The 26,354-nt window shown below is 48.5% G+C and overlaps 1 protein-coding gene across 1 annotated transcript in view; it reads left to right on the top strand.

Annotated features, from left to right (window-relative positions):
• Positions 1–26,354, top strand: part of NOS1 (nitric oxide synthase 1) — a 169,807-nt gene that overhangs the window by 65,107 nt on the left and 78,346 nt on the right. Inside the window, exon 2 of the mRNA XM_063085368.1 lies at positions 24,257–25,398. Within this exon, the coding sequence (XP_062941438.1) occupies positions 24,680–25,398 (719 nt within the window). The 5' untranslated portion in view covers positions 24,257–24,679. The remainder of the gene's footprint in view (positions 1–24,256; positions 25,399–26,354) is intronic.

Raw genomic sequence — 26,354 nt, 5'->3', positions numbered from 1 at the left:
AACTAAATTCTTTTCCAGAATCAGATGCCCTGGGTGGGATAGGGCTGCTTAAAAAAGGGAGGGGATCTATGTGTAATGGAAAGACACAGAGGGGACCCCTGGGTCTTTCAACACTTACAATGGGCCTGTAATTCAGGTCAAGGAGGCAGAACAAGGAGCAGTACTTGGGGATGAAGTAGTGTGGGAAATGGCAAGTGATGGATAAAGAGGTGCGTTGGAGGATCCAAGGACATAATGCATAGGGCTGAGTATACAGTTGGTGCCAAATAAGGGAGCGTTCTTGTCATTATATAGCTGGACCCCTGCTTAATGCTAAGCTCTTGGTGCATTTATTCAAACAAACATTTGTTCAGTTTTGGGTTGCAGTAGAGGTTCTCAAACTTGAGTATGCATCAGGACCACGTGCAGGGCTTGTTTAAAACACGCATTGCTGGGCTCTGCCTTGAATGTCTAATTCAGTAGTTCTGGGGCAGGACCCAGGAACTGGCATTTCTAATGAGCTCTAGTGATGCTGACCTAGTTGTCCAGGGAACATGCTTTGAGAATCACTGGCTTAGAGTGACAAATGAGACAGACCACCCAGACCTTATGGAGCTTTTCCCAGTCTAGCAATGAATAGGACACAGATTTTTCCACGTGTGTGTGTGTGTGTGTGTGTGTGTGTGTGTGTGTGTGTGTGTGCACGCATGCTCACATGCACATGCTACAAGAGCTGTGGGAGCTCAGAGCAGGGGCTTTTCCAAAGGGGGGAAGTTTATACTAATACCTGAAGGCTGAGTAGAGCTGCCCCAGCAAGCAGAAGAGGGATGAAAGCTTTGTTAAACATTATTTAGAATGTACCAGGACCCCTCTCACACCACTCATTGATTCCTCCCAGTCAATGTGAACAAAGCAGGATTAACCCCCATTTTACAGATAAGGAAGCTGAGGCTCAGAGAGGCAAAGGACCAGCCCAAGAACTCATGGCAAGAAAGAAGCCCAGGTGTGTGTTCACAGGACACCCACACCAGCTGCCATAGCCCCTCTGCTGCTTCTGCCTGTCCCCCCATGCTCCTCCCATCCCCGAGGGAGCTCCCACCTGGATGCAGCTGCAGTCCTGGGGACAGCTGCACTCTGTCCACTCCCCCCGCACGAGCCCTTCAAGTGTTTTCACTGCTGGGTGAATTCAGCAGATGCCTTTCGATCGCAGCCTATTAAATTAGCCCCTCTCTGCAGCCAAAAGAAGATAATTATGTTTTCATTAGCCCTGGATAATGTATTACCCCCTCAGTGGCAGCCACATCGGCAAGGCGCAACTTCTCTCTTCCATCTCCTCCCTCAGCTCCGCCAGAGTGCTCTGCTCCCCTGGGGCCCACCTCCAAACTGAGGGGTGGGGACTGGTAGGGGTCCAGGATGGTGGGGTCCGGGGGGACAGAAGGGGACAACCCCTCTACCCACCCACCATCCATGCAGGGATTGGGGGATGAGAGCTGTGAAAAGATCCAGGAATAATTGTTTTTGTGGCGACCATTTATGGAATGTCTGCTTGGTGCTGGACGTGCCTCAGTTGGTTTAATCCCATCCAGAAGAAGGGTGGCATTATCATCATCTCCCCCTGAACACCAAGGGTGTCCTGGTGGGATCAGGTTAGTGTGAATGCCCAGAGCACCCTCAAAGGCACCACACTCAAGGGGCATTTGGGGATTGTCTCTGTCATCATCCCAGGGCCACCTGGCTGATGGTAAAATCTCTGGTCTTTTACCTCCAATTGTTGGGGACCTCTGGAAACACTGCCAAGCACTAGTGTGGTGGGATCCCCAAACACCAGGAGCCACCCCCAAAACTCCAGACACTTCCTGGATGGCTCTGACCTGCTCATTCTCCCCCTCTGTCCACAGAGCAGCAGTGGGGAGGTGATCTCCGCATTTGGGGTCCACAGGACCTGAATTCTAATACCTGCTTTACCGCAGATTAATTGGGTGATCTCGAGCAAGTCACTTTGCCTCCAGAGCCTCTGTTTCCCCCTCTGTAAAACAGAAATAAGAAAAGGAGTCATCTCTCACCATTTCTATGATGATTCAATGAGATATACCTCTAAAATGCTTGGCTCAATACAAGATAGCCACTATTCTTGCTACTGCTACAGCTGGTAGTACCAGTTACTAGTCCCCCTTAATCCTACAGAAACACCAGAGTAAGGGAAGTCTCTGCCACTCTCTTTCTTTGTCTGTCTCTCTCTCTCTCTGCCAATCTCTCTGTCTCTCTCTATGTCTCTGTCTCTGTTTTTCTGTCTCTGTCTTCTCTCTCTCTGTCTCTGTCAGTCTTTCTCTCACCCTGCCAATCTCTCTGTCTCTGTCTCTCTTTTCCTCTCTTTCTATTGGTCTTTCTGTCTCTGTCTCTCTCTGCCTCACTCTCTCTGCCCAGTCTCTTTGTCTCTCTCATACACACACACACACACACACACACACAGGACCCCCGTGGTGACTGGCTCCTCCCCTGAGCTCAGAGGCTCTGTCTCCCCAGATCTGTCTCAAGAGCTACCTTTCCATGCTTTGCTCTCAATTGCACCAGAACACCTGGTGGTGAGAACAGAATTGGGGGAGTGGGGCTTCTGTCCCCCTCTCTCCAAACCCAGGCCCACTCTGCCTTCTGCCAGCACAACCCAGCCTTGGCCCTGACCCCTCATGGCTGTGCATTTCCTACCGACCACCCTTCTCCCCAATTTTAAAACAGCTGGTGCTGCGGGAGAGGACGCACCTCTACTTTCAGTCTGTCTGGGCCCCGACCCTCACACGGGCAGGCATGCTGTGAGCAGGTGAACTGCCAGCCCAGTGGAAAGAGCAGCTTCCCTTCCTCTGGCTTCCTGATTCTCCCCAGTTGCCATGGTAATTGAGGGAGCAGTATTCTGAAACTGACACCACTGAAACCCAGCGCTCAACTTTGATATGATTCAAGCAGGGGACCCTGGGCCCAGGACAGGAGGGGACTGGTCGCAAAGACTCAGCCCCAGCCTCACTTTCCTGGGACGCCACATGCAGCCTTTATGTCAGTGTTATTATTTGCATCATCACCACCATTGCTGGCTACTGTTTCCTGAGCATTTACTACATGCCAGGCACCACGCCAATGGCTTCACAGCACCATCGCATTGTGTCTATCCTTACGACGACCCCAGGTCCATTCCACAAACAGGCTCTGGAACTTGCTCCTCGTAGCGCACTAGGAAGTGGCAGAGCCCAGGGCTGACGGAATTTCTCATGTCTTCCTCCAGCTTATTCTTTCCTCCTTCCTCCCTTCCTCATCCCCCACACCCCTCTTCCTGCCCCCAAAGTCACACCCCCTTCTCCCCTGCTTGACGTGCAAGACGATCTGAAAAGCATTTATTAGTGACAAACGGAGTGGTGGTTTTCCTCTCTGCCTCTCCTCCCCACAACTCGGAGCCTGAGTGGGTTTGCTCCCCTTGGCAAGGCTGGGGAGGAGGAAAGATCAAGCCACCCAGTGCCAGGTGCCGAGTGTATGCGTGTGTCTGAATCCTCCTCTCTTTCCTTGATTTCCCCCGCTGCTTCCCCAAGAGTGTGTGAGCAGCAGCAACAGTGAAATGCAAAATCCTTTGCAATCTGCCCAGGAAAAGACAGCTTTTGAGATGGGTTTATATGGTTACCCATATGTTAGGGCCCCTAAGAAAGGAAGGGAAGCTTGGTTCTCTACAACTTCCCCTCCCCCAGCCCAGCCCATGGCCTTTCCACACCTGTGGGCCTCCCAGGCCACGGGTGAAAATGTCCCCTTCATCCTTCGCCCTCCCCAGATGCCAGGCCTAAGTGCTGCTCCAGAAAAGACTAAAATCAGGCAACATTTCCGGAACAACCTGCCTTGGTCTCTGTCTGCCCCCCCTAGAGCCAGGGCCAGAACCCAGACTGCAGCCTCCTGCAGGCTCCTGGAGGGCTTCCAGAACTGCCCAGCGCGGGGGTCTGTGCGTTGCACTGTCCCATTAAGGAATGTTAGCCTAACACTGATGTAGAGATACAGACGCCCATCCTCGCCTACCGTGGGGCCCTCTCTGCCCAAAGACAGCTGTCCTTCCCTGCGCGGCTACTACATTCAGCCCCTCCGGGCTCCTAGAAATTGTCATTGTGTGTGTGTGTGTGTGTGTGTGTGTGTGTGTGTTTCCTGATAGGAAAAAAAAATGGAAATTAGGTTATATAAAAGATGTATGCTTTGGAGCCCAGAGCGGCTCTTTTAATGAGGGTTGCGACGTCTCCCTCCCCACACCCATAAACCAGCCGGGTTGGACGTCACCGCTAATTCGTTTCAGCGATGATAGGATAAAGGGGGGACATTAAGAAATAAATTCCCCCTCGCGACCCTCGCTGAGCTCACGGCTCAGTCCCTACATATTTATGCCGCGTTTCCAGCCGCTGAGCGAGGAGCTACTTAGCGCCGAGGTTTAGGGCCGGGCGGCGAGCGGCGGCCGAGCAGACGGGGTGAGCCAGGGGCGCGCGCGGGGCGCCGGCACTGCGCCGGGGAAGCCCGCAGCCTCCGTCCCGAACTTGGGTTCGCTGGGGGCGGAGGGAGGCGAGGGGAGGGGAGCGGAGGGGAGGGGTGGGGGCTAGGCGAGAGGGGGTGGGGAGCGATCCTAGAGGCACAAAGCGGAGTGGAAGGGGAGGGACGCGCGCGGCTCCTACCCGGAGGTGAGTGGGCGCCAGTGGCGCCCTCCAGCCGCGCTGGGCGGCAGACCCGGAGGATTCGACACCCGGAGCGCGGCGGCCGCGGGCGCCCGGGAGAAGGAGGAGGAGGAGCAGGAGGAGGCGGGCGGGCGGGTGCGCGAAGAGGCAGCCTCGGCGCTGCCCGGCTCGGCGGCAGGTGAGTTCTCGGCCCAGGCGTCCCGCGCCCCTTCCCTGTCCCCTAGGACTCCCCGGTCCTCCGTGAGCCCCTAGTGCGCGCGGGTGCCTCAGGGTTTGTCGTGAGTCCCAACTTAGCTCGGGCGGCCTCTTTCACCTCCCAGCGGGCCGCCTCAGGCCGGGGGCTCCGATCCCGGGGGTCGTCGCGCCCGCCCCGCTCCAACTTTGCAGGGACCCGAGTCCCTCCTGAGCCGCGCGCTCGGCTCCGAGCTGCGCGCGGGCGGTAATGGCGGACCCTTTGGCACCGCTCGCTGACCCCAGCGGGCAGCCCGAGACTGGGGGACGTCAGTCCCTGGGGATCGGTGCACCTGCCCAACCTCAACTTTCAGCTTGCCTCGGTGCTGGGCTCTCCGGCTGAATCGCAACTGTGAGCCCGTGGTAATGGCGGACTCTTTGGCTTGGCTAGCCACCCGCGGCGGGGCACCCGAGGCTGGGAGGGCTCTGCCCCCGGGAACGCAGCTCCTGCCTGGCTTCCAACTTTGCCAGGATCCTCATTGCGCTCCCGTGGCAATGGCGGGGCCGCCCGCACCTCTTACTTCTTCAGTTCGGGCGGGATTGGGGTGGAAGAGCGCCGGCTCCAGAACCTGGGAAAGTTGTGCCTCTCCCACGTAGGAGCCTCGAGGGCTCCCGGCGCGTCCCCTGGGCTGGCGAAGGGCGCACCCCGCCGAGGTTTAGGGCCAGGCAGTGCACTGCGCGCGATGGGTTTGCTTCCAGGTGGCCAAGGGTCAGAGCAGGGTCCCCGGGAAAACCAACTTCCATGACCACCTAGGGGCCCTTGGGTATCAAGGTCCGGACAGGGCTTTCGGAACTATGCCCTAGAATACATGAGAAGCTCGCGCCCATCCCCCAGCGGCCACGGCTCTCCGCGCGCTCGGGACTGCGCTGTCTGGGGCGGGCACTCGGAGAGGAGAGGCGCGTTCCGGGAAGAAGGCAGTAGAGCGAGGGCAGGAACCTTTCGAGTGACTCCCCTGGGTTCTAATCCTAGAGCTACCCTTTACTTGCTGCGTGACCTTAGGTAAGTCCCTTCACCACTCTAAGCCTCGGTTTTTTCATCTGTAAAATGGGGAAACAATACCCTTTTCGTGGGGCGTCGTAAGGACTTTTAAAAAATCATAAATATGAAGATAAGGGACAGGACAAGTGCTCAGTATGAGGGAAATGTTGCCGACATTTTATCGTAAGGCCCTGGGACCAGATCCTGAAGACGCGCGGGTCTCGGGTTTCCCACCGATAGGAACTGGGGTCCGCCCCTCGGGGTAGAAAGGTGTGGAATTTTGCGCTCACCTCCTTCTCAACCCAAGTGGTCCAGGGGAAGATGTATTGGGTTCTTTCAGGCAGAGACCCTCCCACCCCACCACCCCTTAGCCCAGCTCAAACACCGCGCACAAGTGGCCACCAAGGAGGGAGCCAGCGTCCCTGAGGTTGCCCCTGGGTGAGGGTGCCCCTGGGTAAGGGTGCGGTGCGGGCGAGCGCGCCCATAGCGCATCGCCCGGGACTTTGGACGACTGAAGTAAGGAGCTGACCCCCAGGCCACTCTCCCAGAGGAATGAGGGAAAACTTTCCCCTTTCTTCCACGCTTCTCTAATTGGGATTGGGGCAAATGCAGCGGGTTCGCCAAGACACCGGGGAACATTGGTGCAACTCCCTGAAGCACCATTCTTCCTCCACTGCTTTTTGTTTGTTTGTTTTAAACTTAAGATAAAACAAGGAAGGACCCCAAGCGTGCAGGGTCCATTTCCTCCCTTAGGTGTCTCAGCGGACAGGTTTCCCTTCCACCTACCCAGATTCCAGAAGCCCACTGAGGGGCACGCAGCTTTGTGCCTACACTAAGCCCCTGTCACACACAAGATATCCCTGGAATTTCTCAACTCCCCCAGGTCGCCAGCGCAGCGATCTGGATCCCATTTTGCAGATATGGAAACTGAAGCAGGGCAAAGCAAGCTACCTGCCCATAGTCACCTATCTGGTAAGTGGCCCTACCAGAAACCTCATCCCTGGGTTTTGGCTTCTTAATCCGGGGCATTTTGCATTTATCTGGGCATGTAAGCAGTTTGACACGTGCCTCTCTGCCTTAGCACTTACAACCTCATTTCCTGATACATCTGCTCAGCCAGAGGCTACCCCAGTGGTGAGGGGCACAACTGTGTCTCCAGAAATTGTGATTATCCCCAAAGTCTCAGACCATGTAAGGAAAGAGCTAGCAATATAGTAGAAAGAGCTTAGCTTGATCCGTGGCTGTGTGACCTCTGGTTGATCACTTAACCTCTCTGAGCTTCAGTTCCATTATCTATAAAATGAGGATAACTCCCACGAGGGGTTATTTTGAAGATTTTGTGATAATGCATGTGGAAGGTGTTCTGGAAACAATAGTTTTATGCCAAGATTGGTGATTGTAAGGAAGAAAGGGAACCCTAAACAGAAGGAAGGGTCTCCTAGGGAGCTATTTGGAGCCAATAGTGTAGACGTGGCATCCAGACCAGCCTGCCTTTTGCTCTTCTTGCCTCTTCTTTATTTTCCCCAAATGGCCAAAGCCGGCCTCCAGGAGGCTCTGTCTTCCCTGGGGAAGAACCACAAGCGGAAGGGAGAGGCGGGGAGTGGTGTGGTGGGGTAGGTTGCTTTCCGTGGGTCTCGGCAGCTGAGCGCACGGAGCTGTCCGAGGTACTATTCGGACAGTTGTCCAAAAACTTCTCCTCTCCTGGGGGTGCTGATTTTCTAGGACACAGGAAGACAGGGGGGTCAGTTCACCTGGATATTTTGAGACAAACATGTTTGGCTGTGCCGCCTTCTTGAGTACATGTTTTGGGGTGTCTTATGTTGCTGTCACTCAGATTCTGTGGGTCTGTGCAGGGCTTGGTGAGTCTTGAAATATGGTTAAGAGCCATAGGCAACAATCTGTGCTCATTCCGACTGGGGCTTTTTCTTATTAGAAATCGGAATGCGCAGAAGTTGAATTTGGCATTTCAGGACCAATTTTTATATGGGTGGTTTGGACAAAGGGGCATGCTTCCCGGCACAGACCAGTGTGGGTTTGTATGGCTAACACACAAAGGCTGCAAGTACTGTCGACATAACCATTTCCCTCATTCTAATATGTGATAGCATTTAGACATCATCTAATCTAGAGAATGACAAACATCAGCCCAGTGGACTGTCAGCATCAGAATCCACCAAGGCACTGGTTAAAAACGGAGATGCCAGACCCCTCCTAGATCTACTGAATCAGCATCCACAGAGGGGAGACTTGATGTATCTGTATTTTTAACAAGAGTTCTCCAGGAGATTCTAATACCCTCAGTTCTTGTCTGTCATCTGCATTGTACAAACGGGAAAACTGAGGCCCAGAAAAGGCAAGTGACTTGGTGAAATTCAAAACAAAGCTGGGATAGAATAGAACCTCAGGGTCTTGACTGTTTGTCCCCTGCTCATTGATGATAATTTCCTGTTTCCTCCAGTACAGAGAAGCCCCATAGATTCTGAACTTAAAGGACATTTAATTCCATCTCTTCTGGTTGTCATTATAAATTGTTCAAACTGTTCAGGTGAGACTGAGCATGATTCCTCCCACCTTGACCTTGCTGGGTGTCAGCGCTGAGTCCCCATGTAATGTTGGGCATTAGCCCCAATAGTTGATCTATCTGTCCTTTCAGAGAACATTCTTTTTAAACATGACCTATCAGGTATAACTTGAGGAATCAGGTAATCATAGGAGCTAATGCACCCAGTTTAAGTACCATCAATTTCACCAAAGCCATTGGTTTGATCATTTTGTCAGTCAACTCAGCCCCCCCCAACCTTCACAAGTCCTGCGTATGTTTATGTCATTTGCATGCCTCTTCCTAGGGTAGGAAGATTAGGAGCAGCACCCAGCAATGCTGGAAAATTGAGCCCACTCGAATCTATTAAATGAAAATGATGTATCAACAGAAATGCCCCTAAGTCTTAAATATAAGTGTGGTTAACAGGGTGCAGCGGGCATGGATCTTGGCATAATCATATTTAGTGACAATAAGCCGAGGATGAGCAGCAGTTATCATGGTTGTTCTGCGGCAGACGTCAGCACATTTGTCAAGTGTGTCACGATAAGTGTTAAATGGCAAGCCCAGTGCCAGGCCTCAAGGACAGGGAGCCCAGATAAAGGTGGTATGAGCCCCGCTCTGATGAAGCCTGAAGCCTGCAGCCTGATCAGGCAGTGGGCACCAGGCAAGTTCTGTACCAGGCAAGAGGTTCTGCAAGAGGTAGAGGTGAAATGTTGCGACAGCACCCAGGATGAGTGGCTGAGAATATCAGGGAAGATTTCTCAGAGGAGGCAGCATCGGAGCCAGTAGCCTGATTTGTAGCACCTTCTCAGTGATGGGGTCTCTCCAGTGGCAAACTGCGCTACCTGCAGCAAGGTGGAAAGACAGAGCATCACACTGAGGATCAAAAGTGAACACCATTTTTGGAAGCATCTGAGGCCATGCTTGGGCACTTGTGGATTCTGTGACTTGGGTGATTGAGTTAACCTCTCTGACCCTCCCTCCTGAATGCCATCTGTAAAATGGAGACCATAACTACTGCATGAGATTGTTAGGAGAATTCAATGAGATAGTGTGTGTGACTCTCTGGAAAGGAGACAGCCTGGGGCCTAACTCAGTGATCATAACAAAGAAAAGAAATGCAAAATAGAGAGGCCCCTTTAGTTAGCCAGTTGATGTGGGCCAAGCCCCTTCCTCCAGCTCAGCCTCAATTTTCTCACCTGTGAAATGAAGGAGTTGGAGGTCAAGGGCATCTCCATTCAGAAGCCTGCAGATATGAACTTGTTAGGATGGCACAGGGATTTGGGGGGGGGAGGGAATCGGGGATTGTTGGGTTTTCGTTTTGTTTTGTTTTGCCTTTAGGTCACCAGCCCCACCATTTGATATTGTTTAAGTCACTTGCCTGGCCCTTTAGTTTATAACCCCCGGACTTTCTTCAAAGACCTTTTCAGCTTTAATGCTCTGTGCCTCACCTGAGACAAACATTTGCCCAATTGTCATTCATCAGCTGCATTTGTGATTTCTGCAGACAATTCCTAAAAGAAAGGTGGTATTATTGGGATGGAAAATGCAGAAGCCCTTTGCAAGGGACAAAGTTCCCATTTCCAGTCTGGGCAATGTTTTCTTTTCCCCACTTCTGATTTGCATGTTCTGTTGCCTACCTGGTCTCAATTTGGATTTCCCAGGAACAATGGGCCTTCATTTTGGGCCATCCATGGAATGGCTTCAGGACTCTTGGACTAAAAGCACCTGAAGAAAATGCTACAGGTTTTCAGAAGTGCCCTGAGAAGGGACTCAGCTCTTACCAGGAGCATTTGCCCACTAGCATTAAATAATATTCAGGAATCTCTTCTTTATTCAAAACCTGACAGCTAAATTGCTACCTTGGGGATTAAAAAGATGGGCTTTTCTGGAATCCATTTCCAGATAGAAATGAAGAAGGGAACTTGTGAATACAAAAAGCTTGCCCAACTTCAGATAGTATCTATGAGCAGGTATCATCTTTCAGCTAAAGAATTTCTTGTCATACACAAGTGTCAGGTCAGCCAATTCTTCATTTAACCACCAAGCCCTAAGCTCCGAGATTTGTGCCAGATCCCATAAGAGAGGTTTCAGCATAAAGAAGGGGAAGACACAATCTGTACCCTCAAGCAGCTCAGTGTCCAAAAAAAGATATCAACTTGCCAATAATTAGAATGCAGTGGCCCAAATGATGTGGGCAGTCCATCCTTTCTGGTCGCTGAAATAGCCATGTGGATCACACTGGGCTGTATTCCACTCCAGGAATTTTAAGCATAAAAATGTAACCTACAGGGATAAATCAGAATGCTACTCGATAACAACTGACATATTTTGGGCATATTTTTCTCTTTGATTTTTGAAGCTGTGTCTTAGCTATGAAATATTCAATAAGGAAAATGAAAACCAATTATGTTCATGTATCAGAATTCAGGTAATGAACAGAGTCAATAACATCTATGAGCTTGTTTGTTAAGATAGGTCATAGCTGGAAATGCTTTCCATTGTCATTTCCCTAGTACGGTAGTCACTGAAATGAGATCCCTTTATTTCTCACAAAGCATGGTATAAAATAGTGGGAGAGGATGGGTTTCTTGACTTGATAATTTTATCCTTTTTTATTATCTTGTTAGCAAACATGCAAAACTCCTCTATGTAGATAAATGTTTCCTTTACAGCTGCCTTCAGTACCCAGTATTTTGGGGGGGTACTTTCTTCAAGACTTGCCTTCAGAAAGTAAGGTATTTCTTTCTGAATCTCCCTACAGTGATATCTCATGGGGCTTTTGAGGGTGCATTTGGATTTTAGGAAGAGCAAGAAGTCATTGGGAGCCAGTTTTTCATTTAAAGCAAATGGTAATACTGGATGAAATATGGAGATTTTGTTTTGAGGAGGGCTCTTTTTAAAAACAATATGGTGTGATCAGCCTAGGTTTCTTGTCTGGTTCAAACCTGGTGTCTAAGTCAAGTGTTGTGCCCGTGCACTTCATCTTGTGACTCCGATGACAGCAACCAGCCTCCATGAAGCCAAAACACTTCCTGCTCGGGAACCCCTAACCGCCTATTTCTTTGAGGCAGGTAGTCAGCTTCTTTTTCCTAAGCTGTGGGGATTAGATTTGCTACTTCAGTTGTCATTGTTTAAGAAACAACCTTTACTGAGTACTTCGTGAGATTTTGCATGTGTCGTTCATTTTCTTAGATATAATAATGGTACTGTGGTTTTTGTAGGAGGCTGTCTTTATTATTTAAGATATGCATGCTTAAGAATTCAGGGCTGAAGCGTCATGATTCTGCAAGTTATTTCAAAATGGTTCACTGTAAAGACAGACAGATGATAGATAGATAGATAGATAGATAGATAGATAGATAGACAGACAGACAGATAGATAGATGATTGTTTGATAGCTAGAAACAGACAGGCAAATATGCAAATTCTAATAGTTGTTGGATCTAGTTGAAAGTTTATGGGTATTCTTTTAAATTTTCTGTGTTTAAATATTTCCTATAAAAAGTTGAGAGTCAGGAATAGCTTTAGTTAGACTTTCCTCTGTGTTAAATTTTCCCAAGTTTCCTAGGACAATAATATTCAGTTTCCCCATCTTCATCCCCCTCCCCCCACATGCACATGTACACACACTTTAGAGCACACATTCTCTCTCTCTCTCTCTCTCTCTCTGTCTTTTTCCTGGAAGAAATAATCTTGCAGTTTAGCAGAATGTCACTGTTTTCCATGGCAAGCTTTCTTTACATTTTTCCCTCAGCATTTTAATTAGGGCTGTGAGTCACTGTGCTTTATGAAGGCTGGTGACAATGTCATTTACGGCTGTTTAGCATCCCAATCGAGCCCTCTTTCGTGGGGCTCATTACATCACGGGCATTGAGTGGTGAACAGGCGAAAGTTTCCTCTGTCAGCAGCAGAACAGGCTCGGGGCCTCTTGAGGAACTAAAAAATGAGCTTGTGGTTCATCCCTGGAATAGCTTCCCAAGTTGCCTCTTCCACTGCTGGCTTTCTAGCCTGGGTGTGCCTGAATACGTGTGAGATCCAAAGGGTTGTTCAAAATTGCAGCTCTGACCTCAATGTCAGCAAGCTTTCTCCCAGGCCCAGGCTCTCACTTCTAGAGTGCACAGTCCCGCAATACCAGTTTTTTAATGCTTTAGGCCCCTCTGGGTGTGAGGTGATGGAGAAGATGTAGGATTGTAGAGCCCATCCAAACTGGGTTCAAATCCAGCCACTGCCATTTATTCACCTTGTAACTTTGGGTGCGTTATTTAATCTCTCTCTAAAACTCATTTTCTTTTCTGCAAACATGAGGGTAATTCCATTTCACTGGGTTATTGGGACCATTAAATGCTTGGTGCATATATTGGGTACTCCATCAGTTTCTTGGTAAAGACAAAGATGGAGATCAGGACAATTCAGCTTAGACATGCCATGCCCTTGACCATCTGGGTTGCTTCTGATTTTTCTCATCCCTAGACCCAAGAGGCAATGGAGGTGAAGATTTGTCAGTCAGGGTCCAAGCAGGAGACAGAAGGCATCTGCAACTAGGATTTCCAAGATAATTTGATGAAGGAGTTATTTACACACAGTTTAAGGCATCAGCAATGAGGGGTCAAGTATCCAGGAGCCAGAAATAAGGGCAGCGGTTACCACCCCAGGTTTGAAGGAGCAGGGGGAGGCAACAGTGTCACCAAAGCCCTCTGAGCTGTGCTCAGAGAGGAATGCAGACCCTGCCAGATCACAGCACCAAGACAGGGAGAGAGCAAAGGCAGAAATTCTCCACCTCTCTCTCTCCTCCCTCTCTCCCATCTTCAGCCTGTACCTGCCATTGGCCAAACCCAGTCAGAAGCCAGAGGGTGAGAGATCTATCAATGTCCATAGAGGTCAGCTTCTTCCTAGAGCCCAGATAAGTTTGGAGAAGGATGGAGAATGGATCCGGGAGTGGAGGACGGAGACCAACTAGCACAGACCAGGAAAAAGAGGAAGAACTTGCTGATAATCCCCAATAAGACTAACCCCTATTCTTCAGCTCTGAGCAAAAAGAAGCTACCCTGATCTGGGATCTCCTAGAGTATCTCCATTTTTCTGTAGGATCCTCATGAAATCTTTGAAACAAATTAGGCATTTGCCTTCTTTTCAAACACCCAAATCCCATCCCAGGTTACTTTGAGGAAGTGGGAGTGGGCATTATAAATCAAATGAACAGCACTAGGGCATTATTACCTAACTGGCAGGCACATTGTGGGGTGGAATAAATAAAGCACCCAATTAATGAGGAGGTGAGGCTTGTTGAATAATCCGTTGAAATAGCTTTGGTGTGTGGTCAACAAGGAACTGGTGTCTATTGAATGCCACACTGTGTGGTTCCTGAGCACATCATCCCATGGTGAAGACCAGCTGTGCCAATCTTATCAAAGCAGGAAAGGTTCCTGGATTTCAGAGCAAGGCATTCTGGTGGGTGTATCCCAGGAACCCTGAGATTTTATGGCTGACCATAAAAAGGAGCGTTGTAGATTAAATTTTGAGAAACTTTCTTGGTAGAAGAAATGTGATGCTGTAGGAGGAGCCCTGGAGTGGGAGCTGGGAGTCTGTGTGTCCCCGGCAATAATAATAACATCAGCCAATGCCCTTTGTGAACTTTCTACAGCCAGGTACCATGCTCAGTGCTGGGCCTGCATAAGCACAAGTTTCCAAAATATGATAGATACTTCACTGGTAGTACCCAATTTTTGTTGTTTAATTTTATTAAGGTAAAATTTATGTTACATAAAATCAACCATTTTGAAGTGGCATCTAGTACATTCACAGTGCTGAACATTAATGGCCTCTGTCTAGTTCCAAAACATTTCCAATGCCCCAAAAGGAAACCCTGTACCCATTAAGAATCGAAAATGGTTGTTTGAACAAAAACTTGTACATAAGTGTTCATAGCCCCACTATTTACAATAGGCAAAAGGTGGAAACAGTCCAAATGTCCATCAATGGATGAATGAATAAACAAAATGTGGCCTATCCATCCAATGGAATATTATTCAGCCATTAAAAGGAGTGAAATTCTGACACATGCTACAGCGTGGATGAACCTCGAAGACATTAGACTGAGAGAAAGAAGCCAGACACAAAAGGCTACATATTGTAGGATTTCATTTATAGAAAATACCCAGAACAGGCAAATCTGTAGAGACAGAAGGCAGATGAGAGTTTGCCAGGGGCTAAGGGTGTGGGTAGGAGAGGGAAAAACTGCTTAACTGATACCTATTTTTAAAAGCTTTTTATTTTGAAGTGGTTTTAGACTTACAGAAAAGTTGTGAAGTAGCACAATGAGTTTCTTTCAACCCTGACCTAGTTTCCCGGTGTTGATATCATACATAATCATGGTACAGTGATCGAGAACAGGAGTTTGACGATGGTATAATAGTAACTAAACTACAGACCCTGTTCAGATTGCACCACTTTTTCCACTAATGTCTTTCTTCTGTTCCAGAATCCTATCCAGGTTCCCACATTGCTTTTAGTGCTTATATCTGTCTGGTGTCCTCTGATCCGTGACACTTTGTCAGCCTTCCCTTGTCTCTGATGGGTTTGACACTTTTGAAGATTACTGGTCAGTTACTTTGAAGAATGTCACTCAGAATGAGTTTGTTCAATGTTTTCTCGTGAATAGAGTGAGATGGTACCCATTTAAAAAATTTTACTCTTTAAATACTTGTTCTCATAGGTAATAAAAAAATGTAGCTTAGCACCTTCATCCCATGATTTCATGGAAATTATTCTTTAGGATCAGGCTATGGTACGTATTTAAGGTAAAAATCAAATTGATTTCAAGAGAAAGTACTAAATAAATAATTGCATAGGCGAGACACAGGTATGGTGCAAAGATATCAAGGTAGTAAGACCAGTGTGGGACCATGACATTATCTCATGTACTCCTCACGAGTCCCACAAAGCAGATACTATCATTATTCTCCATTTTACAGATGAGGAAACAGAGGTACAGAGATGCCAAAGGCCTCGTCCAAAGCCACACAATCAGTCAATGGCAGAGTCAGGATTGGAACCCAGTGCCTGTGATCTGAACCATTACATTCTCCCATAAGCCTTCCTTTCCACCTCTGCAATGTCAGCTTAGAGGCTGTTTAAGGTGACATAATTCTCTTCTGTGATTTTATTTCCAGGTGAGGGTGGGGATTTGCAGAGTTCTGTTCAGTGAGTCTAAATCGGGTGGGAATGAGTCACTCGAAGACAAGGTGGGGTGTCTTCCAGGGGCTTACCAGGTATACTGGTACCACAGGAGATAAAGACCAAGCCAGTTTTGGGTAACCCCAACGTAGTGTCACTAAAACATGTGGGATCTGGGACTGAGTCTTCCCTCCAAATGAAGGAGGGAGGTTGGATTTCATTTAACTGCTGTTGGAATGAGTAGGCAAGGACTAGTCTGGTAGCAAAAGAACAAGCCCCATGTGGGGAGAAAGTTGTCACGCCAGGAAGGGCATTTGTACACACAGTGAGGTGAGAGAAGGAGCAGACACGGAATTAAGATGACTGTTGTGTGAAACGCTGTACCATTGTCAGTACAGTTAACCCAGGGGAAATGAGGGCAGGGATGAGCTTCAGCCACCGGGCACAAGCTGGGACAGAGCACTGGAAGGCTGGATCCCATCAAACACCTGGATCAACTGGGGGCACGTATGACAAGGCCCAAGTCACTGAGCATATCACGTCCATTCATTGAGTGGTTTCTAATGGTGACCTTCCTTGTTTCTCTTTAAAACCCGCTGTCTAGCTGGAGTCCCACAGTCAAATACCTACAGGGTCCTTGTAAGAAACAAGCAAGTGAGAGGGAAGCATGGGGGGGGACCAGAGGGCTCATGAAGGGACTGCCACCGCCACTCGAGCTGTTTGCCAACATTCAGGAAGACAGGCCCAGTATGATCTCATCTTTTGCTCTTCCAGGAAACCCAGAAATGTGTATCTTATGTGAAATCTCCAGCTTTTAAATGGCAGTAACCAATTTGAAGAAAAAATAAAGTTTTTAACTATGTTAACCAAACAAAACCCATCTGTATGCCTGTAGGCTATTGTTTGTAGAATCTGACCAGAGCCTTTTTGAAGTCTGTGATATCCTGGGTCTAAAGCACTTTTGTGCAGAACAGGTTACAGTTTGAACTGAGATTGAAATTTCATTTGAAATTGCCATTTTGGTAGGTCACAAAATCGTTGGATAGTGGCAATTTTATATGGTTCAACCTAATAGTATCACACTCGCTAGATCGAAGTATTCTGTCTAAAGCTTCATGGGACTGCGAAAAAGTAACACAGGCATTTTGAGGAAAACCGGACCAGTGCTTCTCAAACTATAATGTGTATGTGAATCACTGGGATCGTCTTAAAATGCAGAGTCTGATTCATAGGTCTGGGGTGGGGTTTGAGATTCCGTGTTTCTGACAAGCTCCCAGGTGATGCTGTAGACGCCTGTCTATGGACCACATTTTGGGTAACAAGCCACTAAACTATGTCCATCGTTGGTGATTTTACAAATTCCATAAACACCCCATCTTTTGCTCTCCGTTTTCTGAATCCAAATTTTGTTACGGAAGTGTGTCTTCACACAATTATTCACACATGCACATGCACACACACATGCACACACACACATTCATGTTCCTTCATGTGAAACAGGCTATGTCATCACCTCCCTGCCACTGCTTGGAAGGAAGTGAGATGGTGGTGGTGAGTCATGCTCTCTTGTCCTTCTAGCTCCAAACCCATGCCTGTGACCACTACACGGCACTTACAGCAATGAGGCATGTCCAGCAAAGGTGGGGGGCAGAGGTACATCTGTGGGGATTTTGGTGCCACTAAAGGGTCTGTGGATGGAAGGAATTAAGAACCTTAATCCCAAACCCTGGAGTTTTCTGCCAATATGATGGATATAGTGGTCTCCAGTCAGCTGAAGTAGCTCATGTAATAAGCTTTGCAAAACCAAGATGAAATGAAAGCTCTATGACTCCCCAGATCTACTCCAACATGGGACAACAGCCCATTGCTCTCTCCTGATGGTGGACTGGACCAATGACACCCCCACCCTGCCCAAGTGGTGTTGACTCACCACCCAGTTCTGGGGCCTGACTACTCTGGCTGCCTCTCTCGGGTTCCGTGTTTCAACACACCAAATCCTGCTCTTTTTGCATTCTGAGGAGGAGCTAGTGACAGGCACCCACCCCATGGGAAGCAGGACTAACCTCTGTGCCCACAGCTTTTACCTAATCCTTCAGCCAAAGTGCTTTAAGCAACATGCACCCATTGGATACTACAGATGCTTGATAGAAAAATGACTGCTTATATATTAATAATTAATAATAGTGGATTCACTTGTTGGGCACTTACCATAGCATATGGTGCTTTGGAAGAACTTAGGAAGTATTAACTATTATTTCATTCCATTCTCACAGACACTCTGAATAAGGGTTATTATTATCCCCATTGCATAGATGCAGAACCTGTGACTCAGAGAGGTTAAGTTACTTGCCCACCATCGCGAAGCCGAGTAGGGAAGTTAAGACAGTCTGACTTCAAAGACCTTGCTCTTTTTCTAAAGGTGATACAAAAACATAGTAACAAAAATAATAATAAAACAATAAAAAAGAATACACAATAACAAGTAAGCTTGACTCCCCCCAATCTCTAGTCTCCTAGTCCCCTTTTTCAGAAATAACAACTATCGATATCTTACATATTTTTCCAAAGATATTCAGTGCATCCCCAAACTTAGATGGAAGTATTGGATGAATACAAGGTGAATACACAGGATGAATACATAGATCTATTTGTATGTCAGTATTCTCCACCTGCTTTTTAAATGTAACAATGTATCTTGAAGATTATTCCCCATCGGTCCTTTCTGATCTAACCTCCTCCCACCCCCTTCTTATCTAATGCCTGCCTGTAATTCCTTTGTATGCATGTGCCATGGTTTATTTAATAGTCCGCTGTTGTTGGGTACTTAGATTTTCCCAATCTCTTGATATTCTGAACAACTCTACAAGGAAGATATGTGTGTATGTTTAGGATATTTCTTGTAGTTTATCTGCCAGAGAAAATCCTAAAATTTGAATTTCCAGACCAAAGGTAAGTGTATCCTAAATTTGGGGTAGGTATTGTCAAACTGCCATTCAAAGAGGTTGTACCAAGCGGCAATGTAAGAGAGTGCAGGTTCCACAAACCCTCAGCAACGGGGTGTACTGGCAATTTTAAATGATCACGAGTGCTCATGCTTTTAACTCTAGCTGAGCCTTTTCCTACCCCTGAGAAGTGGGCATTAGATCTGGGAAGATGAAAGTTATCATGGGCAAAATGTAGCTACGAAACAGGGAATTCCGTGGGTGGAGAGTCTCTTGGACCAGGGTGCTCATGTCTTTGGGATCCCCAAGGCACAGAATGCCAGCTTGCCTCCTTAATTTGCAGGGGATTGGTGGGTTTAGCAGCGATGACTTACTGGCGTGGGAGAGAGCACTTCAGCTTGACTCCTGGGTGGTGATCTCTCTGGGGAAAGACTGCAAATTAGCAGTTTGAGAGCTGTAAGGAAGTTGGTTGTTTTATGTGGTTTTTTTCAAGAGGAGCATGGTTGGGTTTACACTTTCAGCCTTTTGTTTGTGCTGGGGGTGGCAGTATTTTGTTTTATTTTTTTAAGACTTGGAGGACTTGGGATTTGTTTTTAAATGAGATTGAAGGGGGAGATGGAAAATAGAGCTGTAATTCCATCAGAGATTTTGTGGGTGTGCAAACTGAACACAGCCAAGAACTCACAGGCTGGGTTTTGTTTTCTTTAATATTGTTCTTTTAAAAGGTACTACACATGTGATTTTTTTTAAAAAAATCTACATAATATTTGAATAGAGAAAAAAAGATATTCGGTGCAAAAATGTCTCCCTTCTACTTCTGGCTTCCAATGTACTTTGTGAAATGCAAACATTGATACTCATTCCCTGCAGAATCATCATTGCATTTACATATATAGAAATTACTCATTTGTGCCTTTCTTTTTTCACCTGATGGTATATCTCGGAGCTCACTTCTTATGTGTAAATAGAGATTTGCCTCATTATTCTTAATGACAAATTCATTGTACAGACAGTTTAGATTTAACTGACACTCAGAAGGCAGGATTTGGGGTACTGGACTGAACAGGTGACACCGTGCTCTGACCTCTCTCTTCACATGATTCTAGACAGGTTTCCTCTCTCCCTGCCCTACCCCCATCACGCCTATTCCCAACGGTCAAACTCAAAAGTTGGTGAGATATTTGCAAACTCTCCTTGACATTTTTCTGGTTTCTTTAGAAGGTAAAACTTAAGAAGTATCTTCTACCTGGCTAAATTATCAGCAGTTGAGGGAACATGGGAGACAGTGGGAGACAGAGTAAAACAACAGTTATGCTGTAGATCCATGCTGTTCACTGGCAATATGATGTGAGCCACATGGGTCATGTTCAACTTTACAGTAGAATAAAGAAGAAAAAGCAACAGGGGAATTGAATTTTCATAATGATTTTGTTTAACCCAATATATCCATAACAGTATTCTTTCAACATGCAGTCAATATTAAAAAATGATTGAGATGTTTTATGTTCTTTTTTTCCTACTAGTCTTTGAAGCCCAGTGTGTATTTTACTAGGACAGCACATCTTCACTGGACCAGCCACAGTTTGGGGCCTCAGTGGCCAGTGGCTACTGTATTGGACAGCACAGCTCTGGACCTTCACCCCCCGCAAATGTGGTTGAACCCTTTGATTCTCTGGGTCTCTTTTCTTCATTTTTGAATGGGAGAGCCAGACTGGGTGATCTTGATGGCTCCTCTTCATCCTGACATTCTCCAACTCTCAGTGCTAAAACTGGAAAGCCAGGCACGGGCAAACCCGGGCAAGCAGGTCTCCTTATCGGGGCTTAATTTCCTCATCTGTAAAATGGGCGCAATCGAACGTGACCCACACTGGCAGATGCGGATGTGCTTTGGGGAGAAAAAGAAGAGAGGCATAGTGTTGTGGGACTACTATGAGGATTATGGTTGGCAGTGGAGAGAGCTGAGACCATCCAGTTGCTTGGACCCAGAGCTCACTCCTCCATTTACTTCTCTGAACTTCATCCGCTTCGTTCATCTGTATGGTGAAAATAAAAGTGGCTCACTTCATACGTGGTTGTAAGGATTAAATAAGACGCCCATGCAGAGGGTTCCGCACCATGCTTAGCACACAGTAAATTCTCAATCCCTCAAAACCGCTGCTGTCACCCTTCCTCCGGTTGCAGAAATGAGGCTCAGGGTGGGGAGTGGCTTGCCCAAGGTCACACAGAGAAAAGCTAGTAGCAGACGCTGGCCTATTTTGGCTCCCTCCTTCACATTGGCCGGCGTCCCTGATAGTCCGCCACTAATTTCCTCACAGCAAGGTAAATGAAATAAATACACCCAAAACCACTGAACTACTCCAGTGAGGATTGGGTCCAAGTATTGTTTCCATGGTATGTACTTGGGCATGCATGCATGTGTGATTTGTTTAGAATCCCGGCTCCAAAGAGTGGAGGCTGCGTTGGCAGGCTCTGCTACCCAGTGTCCCTCTCCCTTAGACGGTGCCTCCTACCATGAATGGCATGAAATTGCTCCATGTGATTTCAAGTGAAGGGTCCCCTTCTGGATGGTGCATGAAGTACCTTCGGTGGGACTCTGATGGAGTAGAAAGTGCACTGAATTAAAAGCCAGGAAGCCCAAATATTATATATTACATAATAATAATAGGAAACCACTTCTGAGCATTCACTCTGTGACATCGATTGCTAAGTTCCCGCAATCGCTATTTCACTTAATCCTCCCAGTTATCCAAAGAAGTGGTTATTACTAATGAACCCATTTTACAGATAAGGAAACTGAGGTTGGGAGAAAATAAACAAGTCACCCAGAAACACACAGATAGAGCCAGGTAGGACCTTTAAAAAGCTTCCCTGTGGCTGCAGGGTGGCCAGCCAGCCCTGAGGAGGCTCATGGAAACAGAACATTCACAAACCAGGACAAGTGGGTGTCAGCTTAATTAATTGACCTGTAAAATGGGGACAGAGGAACCTGACCCTGATCAGGAGGAGGAAGAGTAATATGACAGTAGATGAGATGTTCTTTTGGGAGGAAAAGGAGAGAAAGAGAGTTGTGGAATTGCAGTTAAGACTGTGAATGGAGAACGCTCCGCATCCTAAGGTCAGACACAGCTTGTTTTCTCCCTCCCTCTCTGTCTCTGTCTCTGTCTCAGCAGACAGTGAATATCCCTGCCTCTCCCCAGCCCAGCCTCTTTCCAATTCCTTCCAAAGATCAAGATCTTTCTAGAGCCATGATCTGAGAGGGAAACAGCACCCCAATTTCCTAAGCACCAGCCAAGAGTCCTCCTTGATTCTAGAATGCAGCTGAGAGAAAGAGAGGACCAGCTGGGAGTGACTGGAGGGGTGTTATGAGTTGCTTTATTTCTGTTTTCTCTTCTCTCAAGCAAAGTACACCAAAGGCCAGTTCCAGTCTCTGTCCATTGCTAAGATCTAGAAGAAGTGAGCTTGGGGGCCTGGCCTCCTCAAGACTTCACCTTTGAGTTCCTTCTTTCATTAAAGAATTGAGCCCAGTGCCAAACTTGGACACTCGAGAGAGCTCTGGAAGTCCCAGCTGTCTCTGCATCCAACTACACACTGAGCGTCCTGAGTCTGATACCCAGAAGAAAGGGGGCTCAGGGAGGTTAAGGAAGCGAGGAGAGGGTGGACCGGTCCTCCCCCGTGAGGAAGGGCACAGGGGCCCTGGATGGTTCTCCTTGCAAACCAGAGCCCCAGCAGCAAGATGCTGAAAGACTCTCAGCCAGTCGACACACGGGCCACACACAGCCGAGAAGTGACACAGCGTGAGGGCGATGCATGAATACACAGAGAGAAACACACACACACAGGGACGCCAGATGGAGAATGCAGCCCGGCTGGGCCCGGGTATTCGTTATTCTCTCACCCACACAGAGGGGCTGGTGGAGTTACGTAATGCAGACTGCAAAAAAGAGGCTGAACTCGCTAACCACCCTGCTCTTGAGGGGATCCAGGAGGGTGCACTTCCTTCAAGGAGGGTGGTCTCTGCACCAACTTGTTGCTTCCAGAGGCAGAAGGAGCTTGTCAGCTGCTTCAGCCCTGGGGTGACCCCGGGAAGTCGCTAAAAGGGAAACGAGGGAGTGAGTGTCAGTTTGTTAGTCATGGCAGATGGGGGCTCCCTCCTTGTGTGAAAGCTTGATGAGGATGTTGGCAGGAAATGGTGCTGGGATGGAGATGGAACTGGGATTTGAGAGGGGGTTAGGAGAAGAGATGGAGGGGCTCTCGGATGTCCCCACAGATCCCCACCTCATCCACAACCCACAGATCACCTAGACATGTCAGACACATTTACATAGCTACACACCTACACAGCCCCTGGACACCTGCCACAGGTGTAGGCACCTCACCTGGCCACAGCATCCCCAGCTGTCCCCACCGCCACCATTGGCCTTTGGCACCCCAGCCACACCCCATATCCCTGAGTGGGGGAGTCGGTGACTTGGAAGTTGCCAGCATTTCAGGAGGCAAAGACGGGAGTTGAGAAAATAACTAGAATATAAACTTAAAATACTTGGAGTATATGTTTGAAAGCTCTGGATCAAGAATAGGACTAACTCAAGTCCAAATCCTCCCTCTGCCATTCATTACTCTCCATGTGACCTTGCACAAGCTGCTGAACCTTCCCAAGCTTCAGTCTCCTCATCTACTGAGGGGTTATCGTGAGTATCAAAAGGAAAACTATGTATGTTAAGAGTGTAAGTGCTCAGTGAGTGTCTACTGTGTTTAGTCTTTGGGCGTTTTTCTTCTTCAGTCAACAGATATTCATTGAGCACCTACTGTGTACCTATGCTAACCTTCAGTGTACAAAGTCCACTCTTCCTGACACATCTCCATCAGGGTTTCAGGTGGTCTGTGAAGTGCAAGAGGTGTCTTCCAGAGTTTTCCGTGGACCCATCTCTTTGGTATTTATACTGTTTTTAATGTGGCCAAGTCTATCTTCTTGAACTTAGAATAAACTAATAATTACAAAAGTGGTCATGAAGGCCAATTGACACCCCCATCAGCAGGTTCATAGAAGGTGGCGTCATCCCCATTCCGGTGGGTCTTGTTGTAGGATTTTGGGGGTGGCTGGGATGGAAAGCCCAGAGATCTGTTTCAGCTGACTCCTGAACTGTGAATGGGGAATGTTTGCAAGACACAGAGGTCATCAGGACGCATGACAAGTTGAAGTGGTGACTTCTTACGGTGGGAAAGAGATCAGCGAGGTCTTACGATTCTTCATTTTATTTTATTTTATTTTATTATTATTTTTATTTATTTATTTATTTATTTATTTTGTCTTTTTCGTGACCGGCACTCAGCCAGTGAGTGCACCGGCCATTCCCATTTAGGATCCGAACCCGCAGCGGGAGCGTTACCGCGCTCCCAGCGCCGCACTCTCCCAAGTGCGCCACGGCTCAGCCCTCTTCATTTTATTTTTACGGCTGACTGTTCAAGGTTCCCCCAAGCAGACCCTTTGGTCTCTGAGGGTTTCTGTCATGGAGATGAAACTGGGCAATTTGCAGATAACTGGAAAAGGTGGCCCCCTCCAGGAAGAAGGATTTAGTTTCAAGGTTGGGTTCACGATTCTGGGACGTCTTGTGTCTAGACTTGTCAGTTGGCTGCATTTCCATTTTAGTTTTGAGGGTGATGTTGGCCACTCCACTTCATTCTCTTTGTTTTTCTTGTTTTCATCCCCTCCCTTGTTTCTTTTCAGCTCTGGAAACCCTAGATCAGATCTGCATGTAACAGGCTAGTGACCAAGATGCCCAGAGAATAGTCCACATCCCTCATGCGTCACTTCTAGACACATCCACCAGACTCTTCTCCTCCCCGGTCTGCCTGACCTGTTGCTTAGGGACGCGTCCCACCACTTCTGCCGACGTCTGCCTGGTCAACCATCACTTCCTTGGAGAACAAGGAGGGAGGCAAACCCATGAAATCATGCCACCAACAGCAGAATGGCAATGAGTGGGTGACGCTGAGTTGACGTCAAAGACAGAGAAGACTGAAGCCTCTGCAGCACCTGTCCCCCCAGATCCCCCTCTTGGCACAGCCTGAAGCCTGCTCTGCCTGGTACAGTCATCTGGGCTTGATACGCTCTGAGGTCTACAGACAGGACCCTGGGAAGGCAGACGCCATGGAGGATCACCTATTTGGTGTTCAGCAAATCCAACCCAATGTCATCTCTGTCCGCCTCTTCAAGCGCAAAGTGGGGGGTCTGGGATTCCTGGTGAAGGAGCGGGTCAGTAAGCCCCCTGTGATCATCTCCGACCTGATTCGAGGGGGTGCCGCAGAGCAGAGCGGCCTCATCCAGGCCGGAGACATCATCCTTGCAGTCAACGGCCGGCCCCTGGTGGACCTGAGCTATGACAGTGCCCTGGAGGTGCTCAGGGGCATTGCCTCTGAGACCCATGTGGTCCTCATTCTGAGGGGACCCGAGGGCTTTACCACACACCTGGAAACCACCTTCACTGGGGACGGGACCCCCAAGACCATTCGGGTGACACAGCCCCTGGGTCCCCCCACCAAAGCCGTCGATCTATCCCACCAGCCATCGGCCAGCAGAGAGCAGCCACTGTCAGTGGACAAGGCCACAGGTCCCGGGAATGGGCCTCAGCATGCCCAAGACAATGGGCAGGAAGCTGGCTTGCTCTCCCACACCAATGGCCTGGGCCCCAGGCCCCCACACCAGGACCCTGCCAGGAAAAGTGCCAGCCTCCAACGCAGTGGGGAGGACAATGAACTGCTCCGAGAGATAGAGCCTGTACTGGACCTGCTCAGCAACGGAGGCCAAGGCACCAAGGCAGGGGAACCTGCCAAGGCAGAGATGAGAGATGCAGGAGTCCAGGTGGACAGGTAAGCTCCACAGGTGTGTGTGTGTGTGTGTGTGTGTGTGTGTGTGTGTGTGTGTGTGTGCACGCATGTGCGCTGAGCCTTAGCCTCACAGTCCAGAAGCCACCCTGGGCTGTCTCAGACATCTGCACCTGCACATCCACTTGACCACCCTTGATTGTCCCTTAAAATGACAATTGCAAGAGGTGAATGGGCATACCTTCTAGGATATTTCCCTGGCCCTGAAACTCAGAGCTAATTAATAACCACAGTAACAGATATTGCGTCCTCCCATCTTTATCCCATGTAATCCCCCAGGAACCCTACAAGGTGGGTATTTTTGCAATCTGCCTTTCACATGCAAGAGATGGGGACTTAGAGTGGGGACCTTTCCTGAGGTCACCCTGCAAGTGAGAGGTGTGTGTACATGGCACACTTGGGTGTGGGACTCATGCCAAGGCCCTGGGAGGAAAGGGGAAGAGCTGAGCCCCAGGCCACACCCAGCCTAGGCCAGCCTTCTCCTGGCGACAGCCAGTAGAGGACAAGGAAGATTCTAGAGGAGGAGAAAGGAATCAAAGTACACGATTGGCCCCAACTCCCAAAAATAGCAGTCTTGCTCAGATAATGTGGGAGCTGAGGCTAGAACTTAAAGAATTGGGTACCTGCCCCTTTGTTGGCCTCACTGGCATTTTCTGTTTCTCTGGGGGAGGAAAGCTGGCAACACAGTGGGTGATGCTGGCTCCTCTTCTGGGGGGACCTCAGCAGCTAGGGCAGGTGGTCAGAGGATAGTGGGCCAGGAGATTGGACAGAGAGGGAGAGAAGTTTCTCTCTGCCCCTCCACTCTCATCATAGGCTTGGCACTGGCCAGAGAGCTCCCAGTGCTGCCAATGTGGGTCTAGGCATACCCAGAGTCGGGCTCAGGTCTGGGGCCACCCAGAAATCCAGGCCAAGATTTCCTAGATCCCTCCCCACCAACCCCT

This window comes from Cynocephalus volans, chromosome 2, assembly GCF_027409185.1.
Source record: "Cynocephalus volans isolate mCynVol1 chromosome 2, mCynVol1.pri, whole genome shotgun sequence".
Classification (NCBI taxonomy): domain Eukaryota; kingdom Metazoa; phylum Chordata; class Mammalia; order Dermoptera; family Cynocephalidae; genus Cynocephalus; species Cynocephalus volans.
Note: the sequence above shows the minus strand (reverse complement) of the source record. Positions and strands in the feature narration are given on the sequence as shown.